This window comes from Stylophora pistillata, chromosome 6, assembly GCF_964205215.1.
Source record: "Stylophora pistillata chromosome 6, jaStyPist1.2, whole genome shotgun sequence".
In the NCBI taxonomy this organism is placed as follows: Eukaryota; Metazoa; Cnidaria; class Anthozoa; order Scleractinia; family Pocilloporidae; genus Stylophora; species Stylophora pistillata.
The window spans coordinates 9,390,725-9,416,104 of NC_142524.1; the positions used below are offsets into that span (position 1 = coordinate 9,390,725).

At 38.1% G+C, this 25,380-nt stretch overlaps 1 protein-coding gene across 2 annotated transcripts; it reads left to right on the plus strand.

Annotated features, from left to right (window-relative positions):
• The first annotated feature begins 5,203 nt into the window (after positions 1-5,203).
• Positions 5,204-24,492, plus strand: LOC148728131 (serine palmitoyltransferase 2-like). Of its 2 annotated transcripts, none has more exons than XM_088762745.1 (11): positions 5,204-5,507; positions 11,743-11,897; positions 12,879-13,024; positions 13,520-13,738; positions 13,855-13,960; positions 14,093-14,312; positions 14,906-15,032; positions 15,755-15,791; positions 16,197-16,294; positions 22,977-23,107; positions 23,920-24,492. In XM_088762745.1, exons 1-11 carry the CDS (start codon positions 5,250-5,252, stop codon positions 23,989-23,991), a joined length of 1,569 nt encoding a protein of 522 aa, XP_088618871.1. In that variant the 5' UTR covers positions 5,204-5,249; the 3' UTR covers positions 23,992-24,492. The 2 variants fall into 2 exon arrangements, with proteins under 2 accessions (XP_088618871.1, XP_088618870.1); XM_088762744.1 differs by lacking the exons at positions 22,977-23,107; positions 23,920-24,492 and adding exons at positions 16,544-16,673; positions 17,370-17,628 and having other exon boundaries at positions 5,217-5,507; positions 16,197-16,295.
• The last annotated feature ends 888 nt before the right edge of the window (positions 24,493-25,380 follow it).

Consider the following 25,380-nt stretch of genomic DNA (forward strand, 5'->3'; position numbering starts at 1 on the left):
TAAATTAAATGCAAAGCACACAAAAATTTTTCTTCGTAGTGGGAGAGACTGGGAACTAGATTCTGTCAGATCGTCCTATGATTGGTGAAGAGTTCTGCCAAACTTTCCAAGAGATACTTGCTGGGAATCTTGGCAATGTGCTTTGTTTATATTTATTCAACGACTTGGGTTGCTATTTTTTCTTCTTTTTCCCATAAGTCTTGCAAATTTGTTATAAAATATTTCTGTTTTCTTTGCTTAGCTTCTTTTTCGCATCGTTTTCGAGAGATATTAGTTACCTGCGGCAAACCAGGACGGCGACGGCAACGAGGACATAGCAAAACAAAAACTCTAATAGGCAGAACAATAGCTCAGCTCGTGCGTTTTAAGATGTTGTACATTTCTTAGCTGTCCTCTGTAAAACGTCAAAGTGAAATCACCAATATGTGCGTGTTCTGAGAACGGAAACCCCGGCGGCAAATTGTTTAAGTTTCCATTTGGAACTCAACGCTGCTCAAATACGTTTTGCTAAAGTTGAGGTGTGGAGCCGTACGAGACAGTACACTAATGCAGCCATTTGAGAAATTCTCGCTCGAAATATGAATTTATTTTTTTTTTTGATCGACGTCATCCTCGATGTTGCCGTCCTGACTGCTTAAGGTCCCTATTAATAGGGACTTTAAGCAAACCACGACGGCTACGGCAACGAGAACGTGGAAAAACAATAAATTTAATTGGCAGAACAATAGCCCAGCACGTGCGTTTTAAAACTTTGTACATTTCTCAGCCGTCTTTTACAAAACAACAACATGAAATCACCAAAATTTGCGAAACCGCAGCGGCAAATTATTTTAATTTACATTTGGATCTCAACGCTACTTTTATGCGTTATGTTGAGTTTGAGGTCTGGCGCCCTATGAGACGGTAAACACATGCAGCCATTTTCGAAATTCTAACTAAAAGTAGAAACTCATTTTTTAATCGAGGTCTTCCGTGGCGTTGCCGTACTGACTGCTTAAAGTCCCTAATGACAGTGAATACGGTTCGCGTTAAGCTTTACAAGAGATATTTTGCTAAATGGGCCTTGTGTTTACGTCAGTGAAGGGATGACTCAGCATATAGGTATTAATTTTTGTTTAACCCTTTTCCAGCTGGCAAAAAACCTTCTACTTTGGCCATACAAAACTTAAGCTCACTTTATTTGTCGTTATATGAAGTATCCCTTACAATATTTGCGGTTTTAAGACACCGCGGGTTCAGACTTTGGGGTTACGTGACCAAGATCACCCGCTCGTGTTTGGATGCGTTCAAATCGATTCGTTTTCTGGCTCATCCTCGGTGTAAAAAGCTGTGAAGCTCTCGAGTGACGTAAAACAAAGACAACAAAACATTATAAACAATAGCGTACAGCAGAAAAATACCTCATGAAATAAAGGAAACCTCGTCAGGTTTTTACACCGAAGATGACCTCGTATTCTCGCGTTTATAAGAGTTTTTCGAGCCATTTTCCCTCTACAAAATCCCTCAGGACAGCATCATTAAGCTGGAATGTGGGTAGAGGCAAGCCTCTGAAAGAAAACAGAGGCCCGGGGAGGTGGTTTCATGTAGACTGGACCGCCAAAATACTTTCATGCAAGCTTGGCGGGTTCACAAGTGAAGTCTTGTCTCTGGCCCATCTGTGGATGGCTACCAGGACCTACCAAGGCTTTTTGGGCCAGTTTTGAGTGGCAAAAGTCTCGATCGATGTGATGTTTTGCTGGTAGGACTGGGTGGCCCGACACGATTCTAATAATTTGTTAGAATGGAAATGTGAGGTGTTGCCTTCTCGACTTGTGGTGGAATTTCCCAGAACTCTTTTCGGTCATAAATGAGGCAAAGGTTGTGTTTGGGACACTAGCTTTCGTCAAAAGGAAGAACAAGGGCTAGCGGATAAAGTGAGAAGGAATTTTCCAGCCAAACAGCAAGATCTGGCCCTGAGGTGTATTTTGAATGCAAACTTTTGATTTCTTGAGCAAGTTTTTATCTTAATAGATCGACACTTTTTCAGTGTTGCTCTTGGAGCAGAATGCTGGATTTTTGGGATTTGTTGTTATATGAACGGTTCACTGCAATGGAAATCGGGAATAATTCTGGCTGTTCTAGGCTGAAATAGGTGTCACATCAAACAGCCTTGCAATGTACACACTTACATAATGTTGTCTCTAAATTTCAACAAGAAACAAATAACAACAGTAGCGGGTGTTATGACTCCCATGTATGCGTAGCTTGCTAGAAAAGGGCTAAACAATTTCTACGTTTGGTCTTCTATTGTTGTAAAGAAAAAAATTAAGTGCCCTAACAGAGCGCTGCCTGTTATGTACAAACAATATCGATAACAATTTTAAGATGCTTCAACACGCAAATATTATTTTCTACTTTTGTTATATAAATATTTAATTCTACTACAAGATCTCGGTTATATATTTGCTGTTGTTGGATGAGAAATGAATGAGAAATTGGTGAAATTAAAATCATTCAGTTTATAGTTATGGGTAGTCCGTTTAAAAGCTAAATTCGTAAACTCTGATTTCGTAAACTCTGATTTCCACCACAAATCAGAGTCAATGTGCCAGTTTTTCGATAAACGTGGTTAGTTTCTGTCGTTCAAGCCGGTTACCACCGCGCCCAAATTATTGATCGACATTCAGCACTACAAACGCCGCATAAGGAAGATTCGGTTCTGTCCTCGTGTACCGGTTCACAAGAGCCAATACAAACGACCAAACAATACACAATAGCTAACCTATGACTCCTAAACAAAGAAAGAACAATGGTAATTCCCTTGTGAACCGGTACACCAGGACAGAACCGAAGATTCCGACCGCATTCCATTCACTCTCACGTTTCACCCTCACAACCACTCAGTTAAATCCATCATTCTTAAAACCTTTAAATTACTTCAAAACGATCCAGAGACAAGCACTATCTTTTCGCAGCCTCCGCTCATTTCATTCAAACGCGACAAAAACATAGGCAATCTTTTGGTCAGAGGTTCTTTTCAGACTAATGACCAACCAGGCACTTTTAAATGCGCTCGTGCACGATGCAAAACGTGTCCTTTCATTCACAACACTGATAAAATATCGGGACCTAAACGATCCATTAAGATCACGATCACTTCACGTGCACCTCCTCCAATGTAATCTATTGCATAACTTGCACTTATCGCAAAAAAATATACATCGGCGAAACAGGAAGAAGACTAGGTGATCGATTACGAGAACACCTTCGAGACGTGGTTCTCGTTGCCATGTTCCCAGCAATAACGTAGCTCCATTTACTGCCTTTAAAAGCACACAACCCACAATTCCTCTATTCGCTCCGACGAAAGGCTAACGCTCGAAACTTCAGCTTTTGTAATCATTACGGTGGCCAATTTACCATTTCAACTTTGTTGATATATCCAAATTATTTCGTTACCCCCACCGACGCAGCCCCAAACAGTTTCTTTAGAAACTATCCGCCTTTATAAATTCTTAAAGCTTTGATTAATGACAATTGGAGAGGGAAATATGTTAAAATGTTAAAATATAAAGTATTTAAAGCGATCACTGACAGCAAATGAAGACGAAACATATAGTTGATGATAAGCACAAGAGTGAAGTAATGTTAGTAATGTTTTAGAGACGTTTTAAACAATTACTTCTGCAATAAAAGCATTTTAAAGACGAGAGAGAGCTCAATTTTAGTTTGTCCTTTGCGATATAGTTGAGTACGGTCTCCAGGAGTGGCGTATCTTACAGCAGCTATTTTCTAACTTATATAACCACTACCTAGTGAGGCCAGCCGCCTTAGTGTGCTTATAGTAAAGAGTCTGAATCCGCGAATTGCTCGGACAGCGACGACTCTCTTGGAAAGTGAGAAGGGATGTATTTGATTGTCATAATTTGAATATATCAACAAAGTTGAAATGGTAAATTGGCCACCGTTACGATTATAAAAGCTGACGTTTCGAGCGTTAGCCCTTGGTCGGAAGGGCTTGAAACGTCAGCTTTTATAATCGTAACGGTGGCCAATTTACCATTTCAACTTTGTTGATATATTCAAATTATTTCGTTACTCCCACCGACGCAGCCCCAAACAGTTTCTTTAGAAACGATCAGCCTTTATTTACTTGATTGTCACTTGCGCATGGCCTCACAAACCATGCGGGTAGTGCAGAACGAAAAAAAATGTGGGGACATGATGTTTACTTTGCAAAGCTTCCACGAGTCGCATTAATTTCAAAATGAAATGGGCCCACGCGTGTCAAATGAGTTTTTAAATAGAATGACATTCGCTTGTCACGTTTCAGCTTAAAAGGCTAGAGGCAGTCTTCAAGGTTAATTTTGATGACGACGATGAGATTGCCTTCATTTTCATCTTAGCCCGCGTGATTCGAAAGTTTCACTGAAGGCCCAAGAAAGAGCAGGAACTGCGTGTTCGCTCACTTTTCTAAGGTGGACTTTTGTTGCGCTGCCTAACATAGCTGGAAGTTACCTACACAAAACAGAACAGTGTCAGTTGTAAAATCCCATAGTCCAGTCTCGGATAGCCTGCGTTGCAGCCGGGTGTGTCACAGGCTAGTCTCGTACTGAGCGCCAAATTTATCTTGTCAAGTTATGCCTTAAATATTTCTAGCACAGAATGAATGGTTGGTAAGGTCTTGCAGATGTTGATATATAGGAAGGCGTACTTAATGGCTCAAAAATGTAATCATTGCCAGTCTATTTTTTTTTATCTTCAAGATGAAGATTAATATTCGATTTTTTTCCGAAAAAAGGTATTTCCAATTATCGAATACAAACCGACGACGTTACACATCGGACAACGAATATCAATTTTACGACTTATCCTGCGAAGCTTAAAGAAATACTGCGTCGATGAAAACACAGCTGCGAAACAAGACAGTTATTCGACTTCAGTTGGGTTATCACTGAATAAAGTTTGAACTCGGCTTTTGCCCGTAAAATATTCAACTATTGATCCGACTACAACAATAAAACCATGATAGTGGAAGAAGTAAACCGTTCACTAGGTGCGACCTGTTTCATTTGTAATTCTTCAGGTTGTCGATGAAAGGATCAAACATGCTGGCAAGTATAAACAAACCAAGAATCGCCAGAACCTGACAAGTAAGACACAATGAAGTGAATGATACTCTTGAAGACACTCTCATCCTCACTTGATTGATTTTGTAATATTCTGTTACGTCACACAGAAGGTTGCAGCCTTGCACAATAAAATTAAAAATGGTGGCCGTTACTTACGCTACGCGGAGAACACAGCAATCCATGAAAAATGGCTTCCCAAAGGGATCCAACGGTTTTGCAAGCCACGGGAAAGAGTACAGCGGTGAGCTGCAAGAAGAACTTGAAGAGACACCTTTGTCTATTGCTGTGATGACCTACTTGTCCTATTTCTTCTTGATAATCTTTGGCTACATGCGTGACTTTATGCGTAAGTACCGGTTAGAGAAGTCCAAGTCTGTTCAGGAAACAGGAAATGAGGTAAGGATATAACTTTAATTAATAATCCTGTTTGTGCACAGATGAAATTGAAGAGAGAGCAGTTTCGCTGTAGGATGTGCAATCTCCGAAACTTGAGTTATAAATTAGACAATTTAAGTGTGCCAGCGCATAGACCTTACGTATAAACAAACATTTACGATTCGCTACGGCAAACATGACATTGAAAACTGTTTTTGCCGCCAAGGGAAAATTAAGGGTAACATAAGAAATTAGTTACTAGTTACCGATGAAATATGACTCCGGAAAAAACGATAGAACGCGATGTTATTTAATTAGTCACGGCGAGGTACACTGTTGTGGGCAACGTGTGCTAAGGAAAAGCCTGAGTTATTTTTCTAAGTGCATTGAAATGAATGCTATGAACAAAATTTATTTGTACTGCAGAAGAAAATGCTGACGAAAAATTTTGACGTGGCGCGCTTTCCATTCAACAAAAATCACGGGTTCAAAATGTCGGTATTTTCGCTGGCCGAATGGAACGCGTCCGATCGTATCCAAGAGGGCACACTCAAAACGTATTCCTAAATTTTCGAAAACTTATTCCTGAACTTTTCCCGTTCCGTTCGATTTCAGATCGGAAATCTCGAAACTTTTGGTCAAATGGAAAGCGCTAGTAGTGTAGAAAGGCGGGTCCTGGGACAAAATCGTTAAATTATCACGCATCTACGTTAATTTAACGATAAATCAGTTTAGTACTTACGCTCACATTTTCTCCTCTACTTAACGCCCACGTTCGATAATTTAACGACAATCGTCAAATTATCGAGCGTGAGCGTTAAGTTTAACATCTTTAAAGGTAAACTTAACGCTCATGTTCGATAATTTAACGACAATCGTCAAATTATCGAACGTGGGCGTTAAGTTTAACATCTTTAAAGGTAAACTTAACGCTCATGTTCGATAATTTAACGACAATCGTCAAGTTATCGAACGTGGGCGTCAAGTTTAACATCTTTAAAGGCAAACTTAACGTCCACGTTCGATAATTTAACGACAATCGTCAAATTATCGAACGTGGGCGTTAAGTTTAACATCTTTAAAGGCAAACCCCACCTTATCGACCATTTCACGTTAACATCTTTAAAGTTTAACATCTTTAAAGGTAAACTTAACGCCCACGTTTGATAATTTAACGACAATCGTCAAGTTATCGAACGTGGTTAAAGTTAAACTTTAAAGTTTAACATCTTTAAAGTTTAACATCTTTAAAGGTAAACTTAACGCCCACGTTTGATAATTTTACGACAATCGTCAAGTTATCGAACGTGGGCGTCAAGTTTAACATCTTTAAAGGCAAACTTAACGTCCACGTTCGATAATTTAACGACAATCGTCAAATTATCGAACGTGGGCGTTAAGTTTAACATCTTTAAAGGTAAACCCCACCTTATCGACCATTTCACGTTAATTTAACACTTTTTTCCTTCACATCAAAAGTTTTTTCAACTCACGACTCATGAGTTGAAAGTGTCAAGAGTGTCTACTTTTCTTTACTCAAAGAGTAATTCCCATAAGCCAATGTGTGTATCCCATCATCCATTATAACACGTTTATCATCATTCGCCGACAAAGCAACTGTATTTATCTCTTGTGTAAAAATTTCATGCTTATGACTTCGAATGACATGCATCTTTCGAAGCTGTTCTTTCTTTGAAAACAAACATTTCTTGTAATCATCATGAGTAATCTTCTCTTTTTTTTGACACCTTTGCATTTTTTCTTTCATCGCCTTCAAACAATTTATAACTATACAACTTTGCTCTTAACCCCACAAACTCTATGATTATTGATTCACCAGTCTCAATTTTAAACATCCCGATGACTTTCTTATTTTGTCCAGTTTTTATTCCAGACGGATGATTCAAATCAAAGTTACTCGTATCAAACATTGTCTTTACATCAGAAGCAATGTCTTTGAAGAAATCATCAGTCTCAATCTCATAACAGAGACTGTCAGTATCAGTAAAAAGAAGTTTGGATCTTTCACCGTATTTTGGTTTGATGTAATTATTATGAAAATCATACATCAATGTCTTGCTCAAATCCAGAATGCTCATCCCAAGATAAACAGGTTTGTTAAATATTATCTCAGTCTTTTTCATGTTCATCGCCACCAAATTCTCAGAAAAGATGGTACAATTCTTGAAATTTGGTTTTGCTGCCAACTTCTTTGCACTCTTCTCATTATTCACCAATCGCGAGTCAATCCGATTTCCCGGATTCTCCATGGTCTTTCCAAAGACTGAGTTATTTATCAACTTGAAAAAATCTTTTTCAAATTCATTCTTGGCTTTTGAGCGCAATCTAGTATTGAAGTCGATATATCTTTCATCCAATCACTCTCTTGAAATTTTATCCCTCTATGAATCTTTGTGAGTTTCATCCCCAACTGAAGATACAACTTGAGATAATCACAATGAAGAATATATTTTTCTTTGTCGTTCAAGTTGGGAATCAACTTCTCCACATTGTTAATCTTTTTTCTCTCAGGAGCCAATGGATAATCATTGTTCAAGTCATGCCATTCTTCTGGATATAACAAATCAACCTCTAGAAAACACGAATAATTTTGCCAATATTTCAATTCAAATTCATCCATCCACACAAAGCCATGTGTTGGAAGGTTCTTTGCCATTGCCCAACCATAAAGATTATTTGCGTCAAGATATGATATGAATTTGGATGGTTCATTCTTGTCAAATTTTTCACCCATATATTTATTATTCGCTCGACCACTCGATTGGAAATCATTGAAATCCCACCACGAGTTCCCTTTTCAATCGTCAACAACATGTCAGACAGGAGTTGGAGTCTCACTCCTGTCTTTTTCAAACATGCATCCCAAGCCAACCCAGGCGCAGTATGTATATGAGAACGATCCTTCGCAGTAAAGCACTATTTGAGCAATAGTGAAAATCAGACCTGAAAAAAAAAATTTCAGGCCTGTACGGGATTCGAACCACTGACCTCTGCGATACTAGTGCAGCGCTCTACCAATTGAGCTAACAAGCCAACTGGGAGCAGGCCATCAAATTAATTCGATATAAACCCGTGGATGATAAATCAAACAACAACAAACATATGAAACATATGTGTGAACTGCGGTTATGAGACGTATATGAGAACGATCCTTCGCAGTAAAGCACTATTTGAGCAATAGTGAAAATCAGACCTGAAAAAAAATTTCAGGCCTGTACGGGATTCGAACCACTGACCTCTGCGATACTAGTGCAGCGCTCTACCAATTGAGCTAACAAGCCAACTGGGAGCAGGCCATCAAATTAATTCGATATAAACCCGTGGATGATAAATCAAACAACAACAAACATATGAAACATATGTGTGAACTGCGGTTATGAGACGTATATGAGAACGATCCTTCGCAGTAAGGGTTTATATCGAATTAATTTGATGGCCTGCTCCCAGTTGGCTTGTTAGCTCAATTGGTAGAGCGCTGCACTAGTATCGCAGAGGTCAGTGGTTCGAATCCCGTACAGGCCTGAAATTTTTTTTTTTCAGGTCTGATTTTCACTATTGCTCAAATAGTGCTTTACTGCGAAGGATCGTTCTCATATACGTCTCATAACCGCAGTTCACACATATGTTTCATATGTTTATTGTTGCCAGGCGCAGTATAATACCAAGCTGGGTCGAGAACGTAGTTTTTTCTACAAACATCACGAAAATTTTCAAAGACATCACACCAAAGCAACACATCTGCTTCGTTGTAGAGATTGTGATAATCTGTCAAGGTTTTGCAATCAAAAACTCACCACACCTTTTTTGCATGTACATTATCTTCTTCAGAAATACATTCTCCATTGATTGAAGAGAAAAAAGCGCTTCCCAGTGGTAATTCAGTTTCATCTAGCTTATCAAGTTTATCCATATATTCATAAGGATAAACTCCTTTCCTCAGCAAAAGATCAAGTTTTTTGCCTTTGTAATACTTTTGCATCGTTTTGAATCTATTCTTTGAATCTGATGCCAGATTGGAAACCAGTTCTTCAAGACTTGAAGCCATAAACTTCAAGCTGTCAACAAAGCGCAATGTAAATGTCACATGTTTTTCTTTACCTTTTTCATCAACTCTTGTATCGACCTTTACTTGCTTTGAGAAACTGATGTATTTTTCTTCATTGCTGGCAATACAATCAATCTTTCCCCATGTCTCAGCAAGAGATTTGATGAAGAGATGGACTTGGTCGTAAATATGGTGATGGAAGTGCAGATGTTGTCGGCTGCACCAGAAGAGCTTGGATTCCTGTGGTTAATGCGTTTTAATTTTCTGTTAATTTCGCAGTGACTTTATCCTGTCTATCGTCGATTGTTTCTTTCACCTCCTTTACCCTGCTAACAATGGGTTGAAATATTTCCTCTCTTTCGAACCGCATATCTTGTCGTTTATCACTTATGTCTTGTAATGTGTTTTTAACATTTTGTCTTAAACGTTCAGCACTTAGTTCTTTTTCAAGATTTTTACTAAATTTTTCAACATCCATATTTTTGAGATAGAATAAATATATGAAGTTCATATATTTTGAACTGCGGTATTAGATACGTATGATGCACGATCCTCGCAGTAGATAGCGCTATTTATGCAATAGCGAAAATCAGACCTGAAAAAAATCAGGCCTGTATGGGACTCGAACCACTGAACTCTGCAATACTAGTGTAGCGCTCTACCAATTGAGCTAACAAGCCAACTGGGAGCAAGCCGTTAAGTTGGTTCGTAATAAACCCGTGAAAGTGATAAATAAGATAGGATAAATATATGAAGTTTATATATTTTGAACTGCGGTATTAGATACGTATGATGCACGATCCTCGCTATCTACTGCGAGGATCGTGCATCATACGTATCCATATTTTTATTATAAACAACAAAAATAATCAGTAATCAGCATTCTTTGTCAATGAAATTTTCAACTCATGAGTCGTGAGTTGAAAAAACTTTTGATGTGAAGGAAAAAAGTGTCAAATTAACGTGAAATGGTCGATAAGGTGGGGTTTACCTTTAAAGATGTTAAACTTAACGCCCACGTTCGATAACTTGACGATTGTCGTTAAATTATCGAACGTGGGCGTTAAGTAGATGAGAAAATGTGAGCGTGAGTAAACTGATTTATCGTTAAATTAACGTAGATGCGTGATAATTTAACGATTTTGTCCCAGGACCCGCCTTTCTACACTACTAGCGCTTCATTGGTTATGCAAGAATAAGAGAGGCTCTTCGTTTATGACCTCTGGACTTTCAACCGTAACGCATGCTCAGTAGGTTTAATTTTGGTGGGGTAACCAAGCGTGATCTTGGGCACGTGCTTGTGCAAAACGGCTGCACGGCGGATGAAGACAATGGGGTTACGACCCTCTATTAAACAAATTGGATAAGCTTTGGTCGTTGTTATTTAGTGAAAAACGATATATTCTTTTGTAACTTTCATGTTTTGATGTGTGTCACAAACATATTTGTGAGCGTTTAAGCGCTAAGAGTATCTATATTTTTTTAATTTAGTTTTTAATGAAAAGTCCGAAAGAACAATAGCATTCGTAAACAACGCCGACAAGCATTTGAAAATTTCACTTTTGATTACGTTCAGTTACGATCCTAACACGTGCACTGCGTAGAAAAAAAAATGAGGGCACGCGTTCATATCAGTAATATTTTTTTCTGTCTAGACGAATACAACAATGGTCGATAATGGTTTACCTTGTATAGGTAATTTTATGGGGCTGAGTAAAAGCTACGTATTAATTAATATCACGCATGTTTTCAGAAATTCCGGAAGTTGTTGCAGCTTCTGAAACACAAGTGATATTAATCCATAGTTTTAAGAGGAAAGGTGGGATTATTTCTTATGATGCAAAGGGCAAAACTCCTGCGCGTTGTTACGCAATTTTATGGGAAGCCATCATAGAATTCATTTTTCAGGTAGTGTCAGTGAACTGTAAAACGTATCAATTAACAGAATGAAATTTTATTTTTTGAACAACCACCTCAAAGTAGCGAAACCAGCCCTTCTCTTTGCTATCAATGAAATTATAATACTTCTATCACATGACCGCTGCCAGCAAATTGGCAAATATAAGAGCAAAAAGTTTTTTTCTACCCGCTATGGTCACCAAAACGATTACAGCTTGGGACGCATTCAAAAGGGAAACTTCTTTGTTTATCTTGAGTTGATTAACCTGTTATAGTTTTCACTGATTTCAGGGTTTTGTGCCGCTTTATTCCGATTTTGAGAGTTTCTACACACGGAATCTTTACACTCGTGTGAGGGACTGTTTTAACAGACCCATTTGTAGTGTTCCTGGCGGAGAGGTTGCACTCGCGGATAGAGAGTCCGATGACTGGAACCAGACTTTCAGGTAGCCTTAAAGTAGTTTCCTCAGAAGGTTACTTCGGAGTCGCGTCAAAGTTTGCCCCTCTTTGTAGCGTTAAGTTATCAAGTTGATCATTTACATCAGGGGCATAGCTAGGGAGGAGGTCCCGGGGGCCAGAAGATCACGCTCCTTCGTGGTATTTTTGGTGGTGGTTAAACAAATTACAAACCAACCTCGTTCCCAGGGCCTTTTCCCTTAGTTGGGGGTGGAGTTGATACTAAAGCAAGAAAGCGCAAACCTAAAGAATCAACAGCGTGGATATCGACATCACTTTAGGGTAGTCTGACGCCTTCATAATTTGAAAAAATAGGTGGCATCATTTGAAAAAACGAGCATAAGCGTAATTTGGCCAAAAAAGAGCAGTGCTACTAGCATAATATGCAACTTTTACCAGTACAATCTATAAAAGCCCACCTGAAGGTCTTGGTGCGACTTCATTAGACCCTCCCCTCCCCCCTCTTTTAGAAAATCTTAACCAGGCTCCTGTGTAATCCGTGTCAATCTCCGTGTCTTACCTCCATGATGTTTTTCCACCTTAACCAAGACAAAAAGGTGCAGTCAGCGGTTTTTTGAGCAATGTCCATTTGTGATATCGCTCAAAATGTTTATCTCGTGACTTTTATTCCGCCCTGACAAACTACCATCTCATGATCTACTTTTAACATTAATATGAATAAAACTTAAAAAGTCCAGAAATGAGTGAATAAAACTATTATAATGTAGCTCTTTTCAGCCGCAACTATAACACCTACCAAGTCACTCAGTCTATGTAGTTTTTGCCAGTTTTCACGACATTGCGGCGAAGATTTGGAATACCACTGTCATTAAAAAAAAATCACAAAAAACACTCGGAGACTTTGGTTTTTTACCCAAAAGATCAACATTGTAATCGCTGTTTACGTGCACTTATTAATACAACCAGACACTAACATTATTGACTAGTTTAAAATGAATTGTTCTGCCTAGATACACAGGAACGACAACAAATTCTGTCAATCTTGGCTCTTACAATTATCTTGGGTTCGCGGAGAGTTCTGGGCCTTGCGCAGAGGCCGCTGAACAGGCTGTTCGTGAATATGGCATTGCAGGCTGCAGCTCAAGACATGAATACGGTGAGTCAAAGTCCGGGAGATACTCGTTCGTGCGCTGACGTTTGACTTCTGTGTTACTCCCCAAGATGTTAATGAGGCTGTGCGGCGTGATTCATGGAGCCCTTTCACTATAACAGATTTGAAAGTAAGAGTTAATTGCTCTATCAATCTGGTGGATATTTTGGGCAGCCATGCACTTTATTTCATTTGTTTTATTACTTTTTTGTAATTTAAATTTAATTTAATTCAGGGTGCAAATAAAGTTGTTGTTGTTCTATTTCAAGGGAAAGGTACTCACGGTGAGCAAATTAACACCTCATGTTGACATAACTTACTGCGTGTGTTCTTTTTCTATGTTGAAATTCAACCAACACGCGAATTTTATCCAACGTTCCTCACTTCACAAGTATATCAAATTTGGAATAAATTCGATATCAGGGGCGCATTCACTCTCTGCATTTCAATTAAATTGATCTTTCAACCTCCAATTCCTCACAGCATTTCTCCATTTTCCAGGGACACTGGATATTCATAACGAGTTGGAAGCTCTTGTCGCCAGGTTTGTCGGTAAGCCTGCTGCTATGGTGTTTGGTATGGGATTCGCCACCAACTCTGCTAACATCCCCACCCTGGTGGGCAAGGGAGATCTGATTATCAGCGATACGTTGAACCACACATCGCTAGTCTTAGGAGCAAGACTGTCAGGAGCGAAGATTAAGGTCTTCAAACATAATGGTAAGGTCAAGTCACCTTACGTAAATAGGAGCACCACTACAGGTTACTAGCCCCCCCCCCCCCCCCCGCTCCCCGCCTCTACACAACACATTCTCAGATCTCTGTTTTTATTGCAGACATGTCAAGTTTGGAGAAAATCTTGCACGAATCGGTTGCTCAGGGGCAGCCAATAACTCACCGAGCGTGGAAAAAGATTCTAATCATCGTTGAAGGGGTCTATAGGTAAGTCATATCATCCGTGGAAGAGACCTTCAGCATGAAAGAGATTGTCCGCAAATAATCAATCGGAACCTTTTTTACGATAATCAAGAAGTTCTTCTTATACAATAGAGTAAGTCAAAGTGTTTTTTTTAGTATGGAGGGCTCTCTCGCAAATCTCCCAGGGATCGTAGCCCTTAAGAGGAAGTACAAAGCATACTTGTACCTAGACGAGGCCCACAGCATTGGAGCCATGGGCCCAAACGGAAGGGGCGTAACAGAGTACTTTGGCGTGGACCCTGCAGATGTCGATATCATGATGGGGACATTTACAAAGAGTTTTGGTGCTGCTGGCGGTTACATTGCTGCCTCACAGGTGAGAACCACTCGTTTGGTTTTGAGGTGTTGGAGAGATTTAGCACCGCGTTTACGCGAAACGCGGTGAACGGCAAGAGTGACCACGTGACCTCGCTTTTTCCCGCCATTTTCTCACGTTTGCCGGTTGCGCTTTGCCATTTCTACGTTACGTGTTTCGTGTTTGCCGTGTACAGTGTAAGTAAGATTTTCTTCGCTTTTTCTCTCAGAGTAATAGTTAGTTGCCGAAAAGGGCATCAAAACTATTTCTTTGAATTCATACAAGGCGCCCTCAAATCCACCATGACTTCAGCTTACGCGAAACTAGAGCATTAAGGTTCACGCTATTTTACGTGAAACGTGAAAGGGCAAGCTGACGTTTGCCGTTTCACGTAAACGCGGTGCTCAATCTCTCTAATGACACTCCTAAGTACTACAGTTTAATAATTAATGGCAATATTGAGCATTGATCTACAACCACCTGTACAATTAATTTTGTTAATTCTCATGAAGTTACAGCTAGGTGTATTTCATTTTAATGATCTCAAATTAAGCTAAGGTAGCAATTTGACAGCTACAACTTACAAAGAAATGTCATTTTATTATTTCTTCTAGGAAATAATAGACCATATAAAAGGAAGTTCCCATAGTGCAGCGTACGCCTCTTTCATGTCGCCTACAGTGGTCATGCAAATAATATCTTCGATGAAAATAATTATGGGCGAGGACGGTACAAGTAAAGGTTGTTAATAAAATGTGAAAAGTTCTGGTACATCCCTTCAATAGAACGGTCAAACGTCTGCGCATGTGAGAACGTTGTAATGACTAGGTGGCGTGTTTTTCAGGCTGTCGGAACCAAGTTGTTTCCCACGAGTTATGAACAACCACACGGTTGTTTCTTATGTTTGGCGTACGGCCGGTCAGAATGGATTTCCTTGCGCATGCCCTTTTTTTTTTCTCCCCCAAGCCTTCAATTCCACAAGTCGGTGGTCAAGTGTTAAAAGCTAATACACCTAGTTTTAGGAATGATTCTCCTTTAGCGGGAGAAGAGCGTATAGTGCGTATATGTATGCTCATTGTTTTAAGTTCAAGTTTTTCAGTTACTTGTGGGAAAAAAGCAGTCTCTTAGGAGAGACCTGTATCTTTTGGCGAATGCCAAGAATTTAGCGCGAGAGCTTTAGCTAACTAACATCGATTTTACAGCTTGCGTAGAGTGTTTTTTTCTTTCGTTTGCTCTAGATTATTTGTCCAAGGAGCCAATCTGTTTCTTCATTTGTCTCAGTGCCAAACTCGAAAAGAGTGAAGGCTACTTTCTTTTCTTTTCTCACAAATCCACAATTTCCTCATTTTGTAGGTCAGTGCTTGAGCTTTCTCGACTAAAAACTTCTGTGAGATCGTATCTGTATATTAAAGTGTAAGGAGGGTTACTTCTCGTCTCAACTAGAATTTCTGTTATGTTCTCAGGAAAACAGAGGCTTACCAGATTGGCACAGAATTGCAAGTATGTAGACTTATATGAATACTTAGGCCAATTTTTTCCTTGCGAAGCCTCGAGCCCAGTTATGGGGTTGAACGACAACCAGTTGGTGAGGCAGTTGATATTTCCTTAGCATCTCAGTTGGCGCTTACGAAAGATCTTGAGGATCTCTAGCGTCTGATTTAAAATGCTAAAACAGTGGTTCTCATTATTGGCGCTGCGCTGCGGCACCAGCGTTTCGTAGGCCCCGAGCAAAGCAAGCGGCGAGAGGTCAAGGAGGGGGGTCTGATACTAATTGATTCCCCGCATCTCCAAAACGTCTTTGCTTAAATCCCCAAATAGTGATTAAGAAACCATCGTGCGGCGAGAGAAGTCGCCTATTAAGTTATTTCATTACTTTACTTAATCTTTGTGCTGTTTACATGACAGGTACTTCCGACAAAAGCTGAAAAAGATGGGCTTTATAGTTTACGGCCATGATGCCTCAGCAGTGGTACCCATTCTTCTTTACATGCCGGCAAAAACTGTGTAAGTTTTCTTTATCCTTTGATAAAGTGGATAGTTTACTGTCAAATTCCGTTTATTTACCACTCTGATTTTACTAATTTTCCTTCTAAAGTGCTTGTTTTACGTTGCCCATAAAAGAAAACAAAAACATTAAAATCGATGAAAGAATGCGGTACAAAGTTTGTATCACCTCAGTTACCGACTCGAGGATGGCGTTTTGTTAAGATTTCTTATGACGATTCACATTTTTAAATGACACATTGTTTCAGTGCCTTTTCACGTGAAATGCTCAAAAGAGGCGTGGCTGTGGTCATTGCAGGGTTTCCTGCCACTTCACTGATTGAAGCGAGAGCGAGGATTTGTCTGTCTGCGTCACACACCTGGGAAATGCTCGATAAGGTAACGTGGATTAATTTATTCCCTTAATAACCTCTTATCTTGTTCTTCAGGAGACGAAATATCTGTCAGAATATCGTAACCTTTTCTCTTTTAGATCATATATTTTTATAACCAACCGGTATAATGGGAATTGTTTTTGCGCTAATTTTTTTTTCTTCGTTGTTGTTGTTGTTGTTTTCTTTTTTCTTCTAATTTCAAAAATGGCTGGGTTAGCTTATTGTCTCATAAGGCGCCACACTGAGCTCAACTTCAGCATGACGTATAGAAGTAGCGTTGAGTTCCAAATGGAAATTGAATTATTTTGCCGTTGCGGTTTCGATTCGCAGACGACGCAAATTTTGGCGATTTCACGTTGTTGTTTTGCATAGGACGGCTAAGAAATGTACAAAGTTTCAAAACGCACGTGCTGAGCTATTGTTCTGCCAATTAGATCTCTTGTTTTTCCACGTCCTCGTTGCCGTCGCCGTCGTGGTTGCTTAAGGTCCCTAATATTCTCTTTGTGATGCGATCCGCACCAAAAGTGACTACGTATATCGTGAGACAAATGATAATTCTTCATCATTATTGTACTTGACCACGACGATTAAGCACAACCTTTTTTACGAAATTCTCTTTTACTAACTCTTGCTCGTCTTGTATCTCGTGTGTGTTTTCATTCGCGTTTCTAATCCAGGGTAATTATATTTTACTCTTTAGGCTTTGAACGCAATCGACGAGGTTGGGGATATCCTCAGGGTCAAGTATTCAAGGCGAAAGAAAAACTGCCAAATCGTGAAAACAGAAGGAAACAGCTCTTCAGCTTAATTATAGAGATTTTCATTTTTCGCCATAGAACTGGGAAAAAATCTCGGCATTGTAGGTCGAACATGTTCCTCAAATAGTTGTGGATGAACTGGATCACAGACGACTTTGAATAAATATCAGGAGGAGAATAAACCAACTAATTTTCATGCAATTTTTTTTTGTCAAAAAATTCGCGTCGATTAAAATCTGTGTATAGTTTGAAAAGAGAAGACGTCACGGTTCACATTAGGACCCAGGACTTGTTAATTGGCTGGGACCACTTCACCCAGCCTTGATAAACCGTTTTTTTTTTTAACTCTTGGAAGTTGAAATCTCACCCCGTAAATTTGATACAATAAGCTGCAGGGGAACGAACGAGAAAGAGTTACAACTTCAATCGAGGTCAAACTGGCTCCTCCCCTAACCCCCTCCCCCTCCCCCTCCCCCTCCCCGAACCCCCTCCCCCTCCCCTAGCCCCCTCCTCTAGCTCCCGCCCCCTCCCCCTCCTCCTCCTCCTCCCCCCTCATTCTATAAGTGAAAGCTTTTATGTCTTTTTCTTTTAATTGGATATCTGGATATCCAGGCAGAAGAGATGACAACAGAGATTTTTTATAAAATACTGATACGAAGAATTCATTAATTAAGATTCAAGTACTCGAAGTTGTCAAAACGTCTGGTAGCCCTCTATTCTATCCCTTACCAGTTTGACTTAAGGATTTAAAATTTATTTAAAAAAACACTAAAGCCGTTTAAAGTAGGCTAACTAAAGGTCGATTTGCAAAATAGCAGAGCGCCCCAGATTTTTTACATCATAGCCTTCACTTGGTGAATTTTCCAAAACTACAGCTTAGGTAATGCTAATCTCTCCTCTCCAGGCACTCTTCACATTCACAATGAACTGGAAGCTCTTGTGGCTCGGTTTCTTGGCAAGCCTGCCGCAATAGCATTTGGAATGGGTTTTGCTACAAACTCCACCAACATACCTGTTTCCTTACTCGGAACTGGTCAGTTCAGACGACCACCACAAACCGTATAATATTATCCAAACTTTAATGATTATTCGATCTAAGACAAATACGTTTGTAATTCGAATACAGAAAACGCAAATTTAGTCTTAATCTCATCGCAAAAATTCAAGAAAACATGACTGGAAACTTACTTCTGTGGCGGATCGTAAAAACAGGTTTTTCACTTCAGGTTAGCAGATTCGGGTAAGCGAACAGATACAAAAATCGACTTCTCTCTCTTACTGATTCTTCTGAAAAACTGGTTTAAATCACGACAAGCTAAGACTTTAAAGCATTGTGAGGAATTAATGTCAATCACGAGCTGTGTTAAATTATATCTGCCATCATAGGCAACGCCTATTTACTAAACGAAACAATACCCACACTAGTGGGGAAAGGAGATTTGATTGTCAGTGATGAATTGAATCACTCATCTCTTGCTCTGGGAGCCAGATTGTCTGGAGCTAAAATTAAAGTCTTCAAACTCAATGGTAAGACCACTGTATTTGTCAGTGATGAATTGTACTTATAATGTATATGCTCTAAAAAACTCTTTCTCATTACAACTTTGTGTTGATTTTTTTATTCATCTCTGTGGATGCAGAGGTAAGTGCTGATAAAGATGAAGATTTTAGAAACCAAAGAAGCTCCATAAGAGATCTGGGAAGTATTTGAAAGTTACCTTAAGTATGCAGTTACATGCATATGATAATAATCTTTCAGAACAATACCTCGCTAAGCCATAGGCGAGAAGTAAATAACTATGTTAAATACATCAGGATTGGTTGACATCAGGATTGGTTGAATGAACTGGCTGGGTCTGATAGGGTTTTGTAGCTCCATTGTGATGGTGAAACGCTTTTAACTAGAAGAGTGATTAACATCCAATCTTTCCTTACAATATCACTCCAGAATCAAACAATAAGGTCCCGAGAATAAAGGAAATTATCATCAATTATAGAAGCTCCTGATTGTTAAATAAACTCTCCTTGTCAGCACCCCAGCAGATATATAGAGAACCAAGGTATGTATCAATGGGTGAGAACCAAAATATGTATCAATGGGTGAGAACCAAGGTATGTATCAATGGGTGAGAACCAAAATATGTATCAATGGGTGAGAACCAAAGTATGTATCAATGGGTGAGAACCAAAATATGTATCAATGTGTGAGAACCAAAATATGTATCAATGGGTGAGAACCAAGGTATGTATCAATGGGTGAGAACCAAAGTATGTATCAATGGGTGAGAACCAAAGTATGTATCAATGGGTGAGAACCAAAGTATGTATCAATGAATTGATACATATCAGTTTCTGTCATCAGTTCGAGTTTAATATTTGTCATTTTTAACATTGCGTCCCAAGATAAGCCAGGACTTGTAAAATAATGGCATGGATCTAATTTATAATATTGAAGACAAGTTTTTCGGAAATTTTCAGAAACATCAGCCAACAACAATATATCAGACTTAAATTACAAATCAGGATAGTCTCCTATTGATTTTAAATCGAACTTTCTCCATACTTTTTTTGCGTGATTATTTTCTTCATCTGAAATATGCTCATTATACAGTATGCTGTAAAATTCATCTTTAGTGGGTAATTTTGTCATATTGAATTTTTCAAAACTATCCATAAAATCATACGGATGAATTCCTTTTTTTGTCATAAGATTGAATTTCTTATCTTAAAACTGCTCAGAAGTGTATTTAAATGCATCTTTTGGAAGGTTATTCACTAACTTATCAAGACTTGAGCTCATGAATTGAAAACTATCAATGAATGTGAGATGATTTCGAAGCATGAAAGCCATATATTTTTCGAAGTTATTTGGAATAGCATTTATATTCATTTGACACTCTTCTCCTTTTTTATTTGTGTATTTATTGTTCTTAACAATTTCACCAATCTCTTGCATTATAAAATGAGAATCATATCCTCTCAAATTATGAAAGATTACAGGTATTTTATCAGTTATTTTAAAATTAAGATTACAATCTTGGTGTGCAGAACCTCTGTAACGAACCAGTCATGTGACAAGAACCTCTAACACGAGTATCTTTTTCAGTATATTCTTTTTCACAGATATGACATTTATCAGCATTTTTAAATTGTTCTTCATCTTCTTTCGTCATTTCTAATGGTTTGTTGAATTTTGATTTGATGACACTCTTACAATATTTTACTTCTTCAAGCATTTTTTCCATGAATTTATAAACGGCTTTTTCACCACGATAAATTTGAATTGGTTTTGTATATTTATCCTCATAACAACAAACAACTTTATAACCATATCCACAATCAGTGTGTTTTTTATAAGCTCGAGTAAAAGACTTTTTATCAGAAGGCTGACATCCAGGAATTTCTCTGTGATAGCTTCGAAGTCAGCATAAATAACAAATGGAACTGGTAGTTGTTTATGATAATTATTAAATTTCAATATGTTGTTTCTTTAGTTGATATTTTAACAGCTTGAGCGCCATTTATAGTCAAACAATTTTCTTTATGATTATTCAAAACTCTTTCAGAATTAAGATATTGAAAACAATAATAACAAAAATGCTTTCTACCTCTATTTTTTTGTCATATCATGTATGAATCTGTTAAAATCTTTTATTAAAACATAATGTGAATCATATTCATTTGTTATCAATAAAAGATTCAAATGATAATCATTTTTTTCTTTGCTAACATAGATTGGATATTTTAGTTTATTTCAATATCCAAACACATTCACATTTATGTTGTTTTGCTTTTCTATTTTATTTATTTGACTAATTTTAACTGGGAACTCAATTCCTGAATAATCTAATTTATCTACAAATTTCTTATCAACTTTTTTTAATCCTCTGAGGATACCTATCTTGTGGATTTAAATATCTAATATGACACCAACGAAAGCATTCATTATCCTTATTTTGTAAATTAATCAAATTTTTTTTAGGATTCTTTAATTCTGGTAGTAGTTCAATATAAGATGAACCTTTTGTTGGATTATAATAATTAAAATTCAAATAATGCTTATGAACTGAGTCGATAATCCAACCAGATCCTTCTGAAATCCATTGTGCTATTTTATTTAATAATTCTTGCTCTGTTAATTGTAAAGATTCTTCTATGTTTATTTCATTTATTATTGTTTGAGGTTTGCTGTTGAAATATACTTCTTTAATTTTAAATTTACCATCAGGATTGACTTTTTTTAAAGTTATATTTAATGATTCAACTAATTTCATTCCTTTCATTTCTTTTAATACTTTTTCAATAAATTTTCTTGTAACCACTCTTGTGCTCTTCATTTGAATTAATGGATCTTTTTCATCTTTAATATTTGTTTCATACGATCTTGTATATCCTTTCAAAGCTCTGTTTGTTTCAATTACTTTGGTAAGCTTTTTTGTTCTTGGTGGTGGAACAGGTTTTTTAGTCCTTGGTGTAGGCACTAGAGGTTTAATAGTGATTTTGTCATATTTTTTTATTATCTCTGACAATCCCCACACGCTTGTTTTTATTTTTGGTTTGTTAATTGGAATGATAGTAGGTTCTGTAATAATTTCATCTTCATATTCTTTAACCATCTGTTTTACACTTTTTTGTCTTTGTTCTTGAATTAGTGATTGATGTTCATTAAATGAATCATAACATCTTTTGGATTTAATTTGCTTAGTTGCTCTCTCGATAAATTTTCCAAATTTTGTCTATTCATATTTATACTATATGTAAATATTCTTTTTGATCTGGAATTGCTCTTCACAATATCATTACGTGTTTTTTCTTTAAGTACTTTATCAAATTTTTTGTAACTTTCTTTATTCATACTTATTTAATTATTTTTTTTGATTCAGAAATACGCATTCTTAGTTTTTGTACTTAATTTTTCTTTAAGCACTTTTGAAAAATTTAAGCGTTTTAATTTGAAAACAAGATTAAGAAGAAGCCATTTTGAGTCTGTTTTATGATTTTAATTTTTCCAAATAGTTTAAAATTTCTGGATTGTTGGATTTTGTCATATCAGTTTACAGATTTATTCCAGATAATTTTTTACAGATCAGTTTTACAGATTAGAGTTATATATTTTTCACGGATTATTTAAGATTTTAAGGCCCCAGGGTTGATGGCTCAGACACCATAATTACTATACTACTGAGATGGGGTCGGGAGAATCACCTGTTCCTGTACAATGTAACCCTAAATCAAACATGGCCGTCTGGATAAACGATCTCGAGCTTGTAGCGCTGACTCATCCCAATAAGACGCTTGCACTGCGGGCCACTTGTACCTGAAACTTTGTGTACGAGGTATGGTGTTGGTTTTACCTTTCTGTGTGCTTCACCGCGCCTTGTTGATTGTGGCTGTGGGTGAGAGTTACAGTTTTCTTTGCACAGCTATGTTGAATCAGCCCGTGTACACAAGCACCTTACCCTCCAAAAGGAAATAAAATTTTAAAAAATTAAGATTAATTTCTCCGGAACACGATTGTTAACGGCAAATCGCAGAAGTCCCTTCCTGATTTTCTTTTGCCCGTAAAATGCTAAAAAGGAACGTAGCTGTGGTTGTGGTTGGTTTTCCTGCCACCCCACTGATTGAGTCTCGCACCAGATTCTGTCTGTCGGCCGCGCACACCCGGGAACCGCTGGATAAGGTGGGTGAAAGATGCTGTCACTGCGGCACCGAATTTTTACAAGGGTACTCTGCTACTTGGGAATGCTATAGACCACTTTCATAAATGGCTGCCGGATTAATATTCTTTTGTTTAAATTTAAATTAGCCCTTCTGGATAATGTATTCTTTTGAATTTACTACTGGAGAACGAGGCCAGAAGGGCTAATTTAAATTTAAACAAAAAAATATTAACCCGGCAGCCATTTATAAAAGTGGTCTATGTATTTAGAAACACCGCAGTAGAATTCAGACAGTCCTCACCTACCCTAAAAAATCAAGAACTAAGCAATTTAGTCTGTGTCAGGGAAAAAAAAGGATTTGGAAGTCGACGCCTCCCAGGGAGGACACCCTCCCAGGGAGAGAAAGAAAACTCAACAACCCCCCCCCCCCCCCCCCTTAAAGAAAAATTAGAATAAATCTTCCAGGGCTGACGCTCTCGTTATTACTATTAGGGACCCTAAGAAAACCACAACGGTGACGGCATCGGGGACGTGCAAAACAAAAGACCCAATAGGTAGAACAATAGCCAGCACGTGCGTACTTGGTTACATTTCTCAGCCGTCCTCTGCAAGACCACAACGCAAAATCACGGCAAATTTTCTAAAATTTCATTTGGAACTCATCGCTGCTTTTATACGTTATGTTAAAGTTTCCGTTGAGAAATTCTAACTAAGAATAGTCTAATTATTCCTCAATTCAAAAAATGGATTTTTTTAGTTGTTTTACTTAACATGGATAAAACAAATTCCCACACAGTCAAGTTTAGTCCTTTCTGTATTTTTTTTTTATCAGGCTCTGGAAGCTATCGATGAAGTAGGCGACATTCTTCAGCTCAAATACTCGAAGCAGACACAGAAGAAATAGCTGGAGTTTCATATGTTGGGTGAACGGAAGTCACATAGAAACAAAACACTGTATCATGGAAATGAAGTCACTGATATAATGATAATTTGAATATTACTCACCATTATGGCCACAAAAGGGTATGCTCATTTTGGTACTTTTGAGGTAAAGGTTTAGTTGCTGTGGTCGACCCTCTCTAGGAATTTTTAAATTAAATGCAAAGCACACAAAAATTTTTCTTCTTAGTGGGAGACACTGGGAACTAGATTCTGTCAGATCGTCCCATGATTGGTGAAGAGTTCTGCCAAACTTTCCAAGAGATACTTGCTGGGAATCTTAGCAATGTGCTTTGTTTATATTTATTTAACGACTTGGGTTGCTATTTTTTCTTCTTTTTCCCACAAGTCTTGCAAATTTGTTATAAAATATTTCTGTTTTCTTTGCTTAGCCTCTTTTTCGCATCGTTTTCGAGAGATATTAGTTACCTGCGGCAAACCAGGACGGCGACGGCGACGGCGACGAGGACATAGCAAAACAAAAACTCTAATAGGCAGAACAATAGCTCAGCTCGTGCGTTTTAAGATGTTGTACATTTCTTAGCTGTCCTCTGTAAAACATCAAAGTGAAATCACCAATATGTGCGTGTTCTGAGAACGGAAACCCCGGCGGCAAATTGTTTAAGTTTCCATTTGGAACTCAACGCTGCTCAAATACGTTTTGCTAAAGTTGAGGTGTGGAGCCGTACGAGACACTACACTAATGCAGCCATTTGAGAAATTCTCGCTCGAAATATGAATTTATTTTTTTTTTTTGATCGACGTCATCCTCGATGTTGCCGTCCTGACTGCTTAAGGTCCCTATTAATAGGGACTTTAAGCAAACCACGACGGCTACGGCAACGAGAACCTGGAAAAACAATAGATTTAATTGGCAGAACAATAGCCCAGCACGTGCGTTTTAAAACTTTGTACATTTCTTAGCCGTCTTTTACAAAACAACAACGTGAAATCACCAAAATTTGCGTCGTCTGCGAAGCGAAACCGCAGCGGCAAATTATTTTAATTTACATTTGGATCTCAACGCTACTTTTATGCGTTATGTTGAGTTTGAGGTCTGGCGCCCTATGAGACGGTAAACACATGCAGCCATTTTCGAAATTCTAACTAAAAGTAGAAACTCATTTTTTAATCGAGGTCTTCCGTGGCGTTGCTGTACTGACTGCTTAAAGTCCCTAATGACAGTGAATACGGATCGCGTTAAACTTTACAAGAGATATTTTGCTAAATGGGCCTTGTGTTTACGTTAGTGAAGGGATGACTCAGCATATAGGTATTAATTTTTGTTTAACCCTTTTCCAGCTGGCAAAAAACCTTCTAATTTGGCCATACAAAACTTAAGCTCACTTTATTT

Bases quoted from the DNA above. Each gene is read 5' to 3' on its own strand.
- LOC148728131 (XM_088762744.1), top strand. From the start codon at position 5,250: ATGGTGGCCGTTACTTACGCTACGCGGAGAACACAGCAATCCATGAAA. The intron at 13,025-13,519 runs GTGAGTCAAAGT...TCCATTTTCCAG, and splicing joins CAGCTCAAGACATGAATACG to GGACACTGGATATTCATAAC. The intron at 16,674-17,369 runs GTAACGTGGATT...TTTACTCTTTAG, and splicing joins CCTGGGAAATGCTCGATAAG to GCTTTGAACGCAATCGACGA.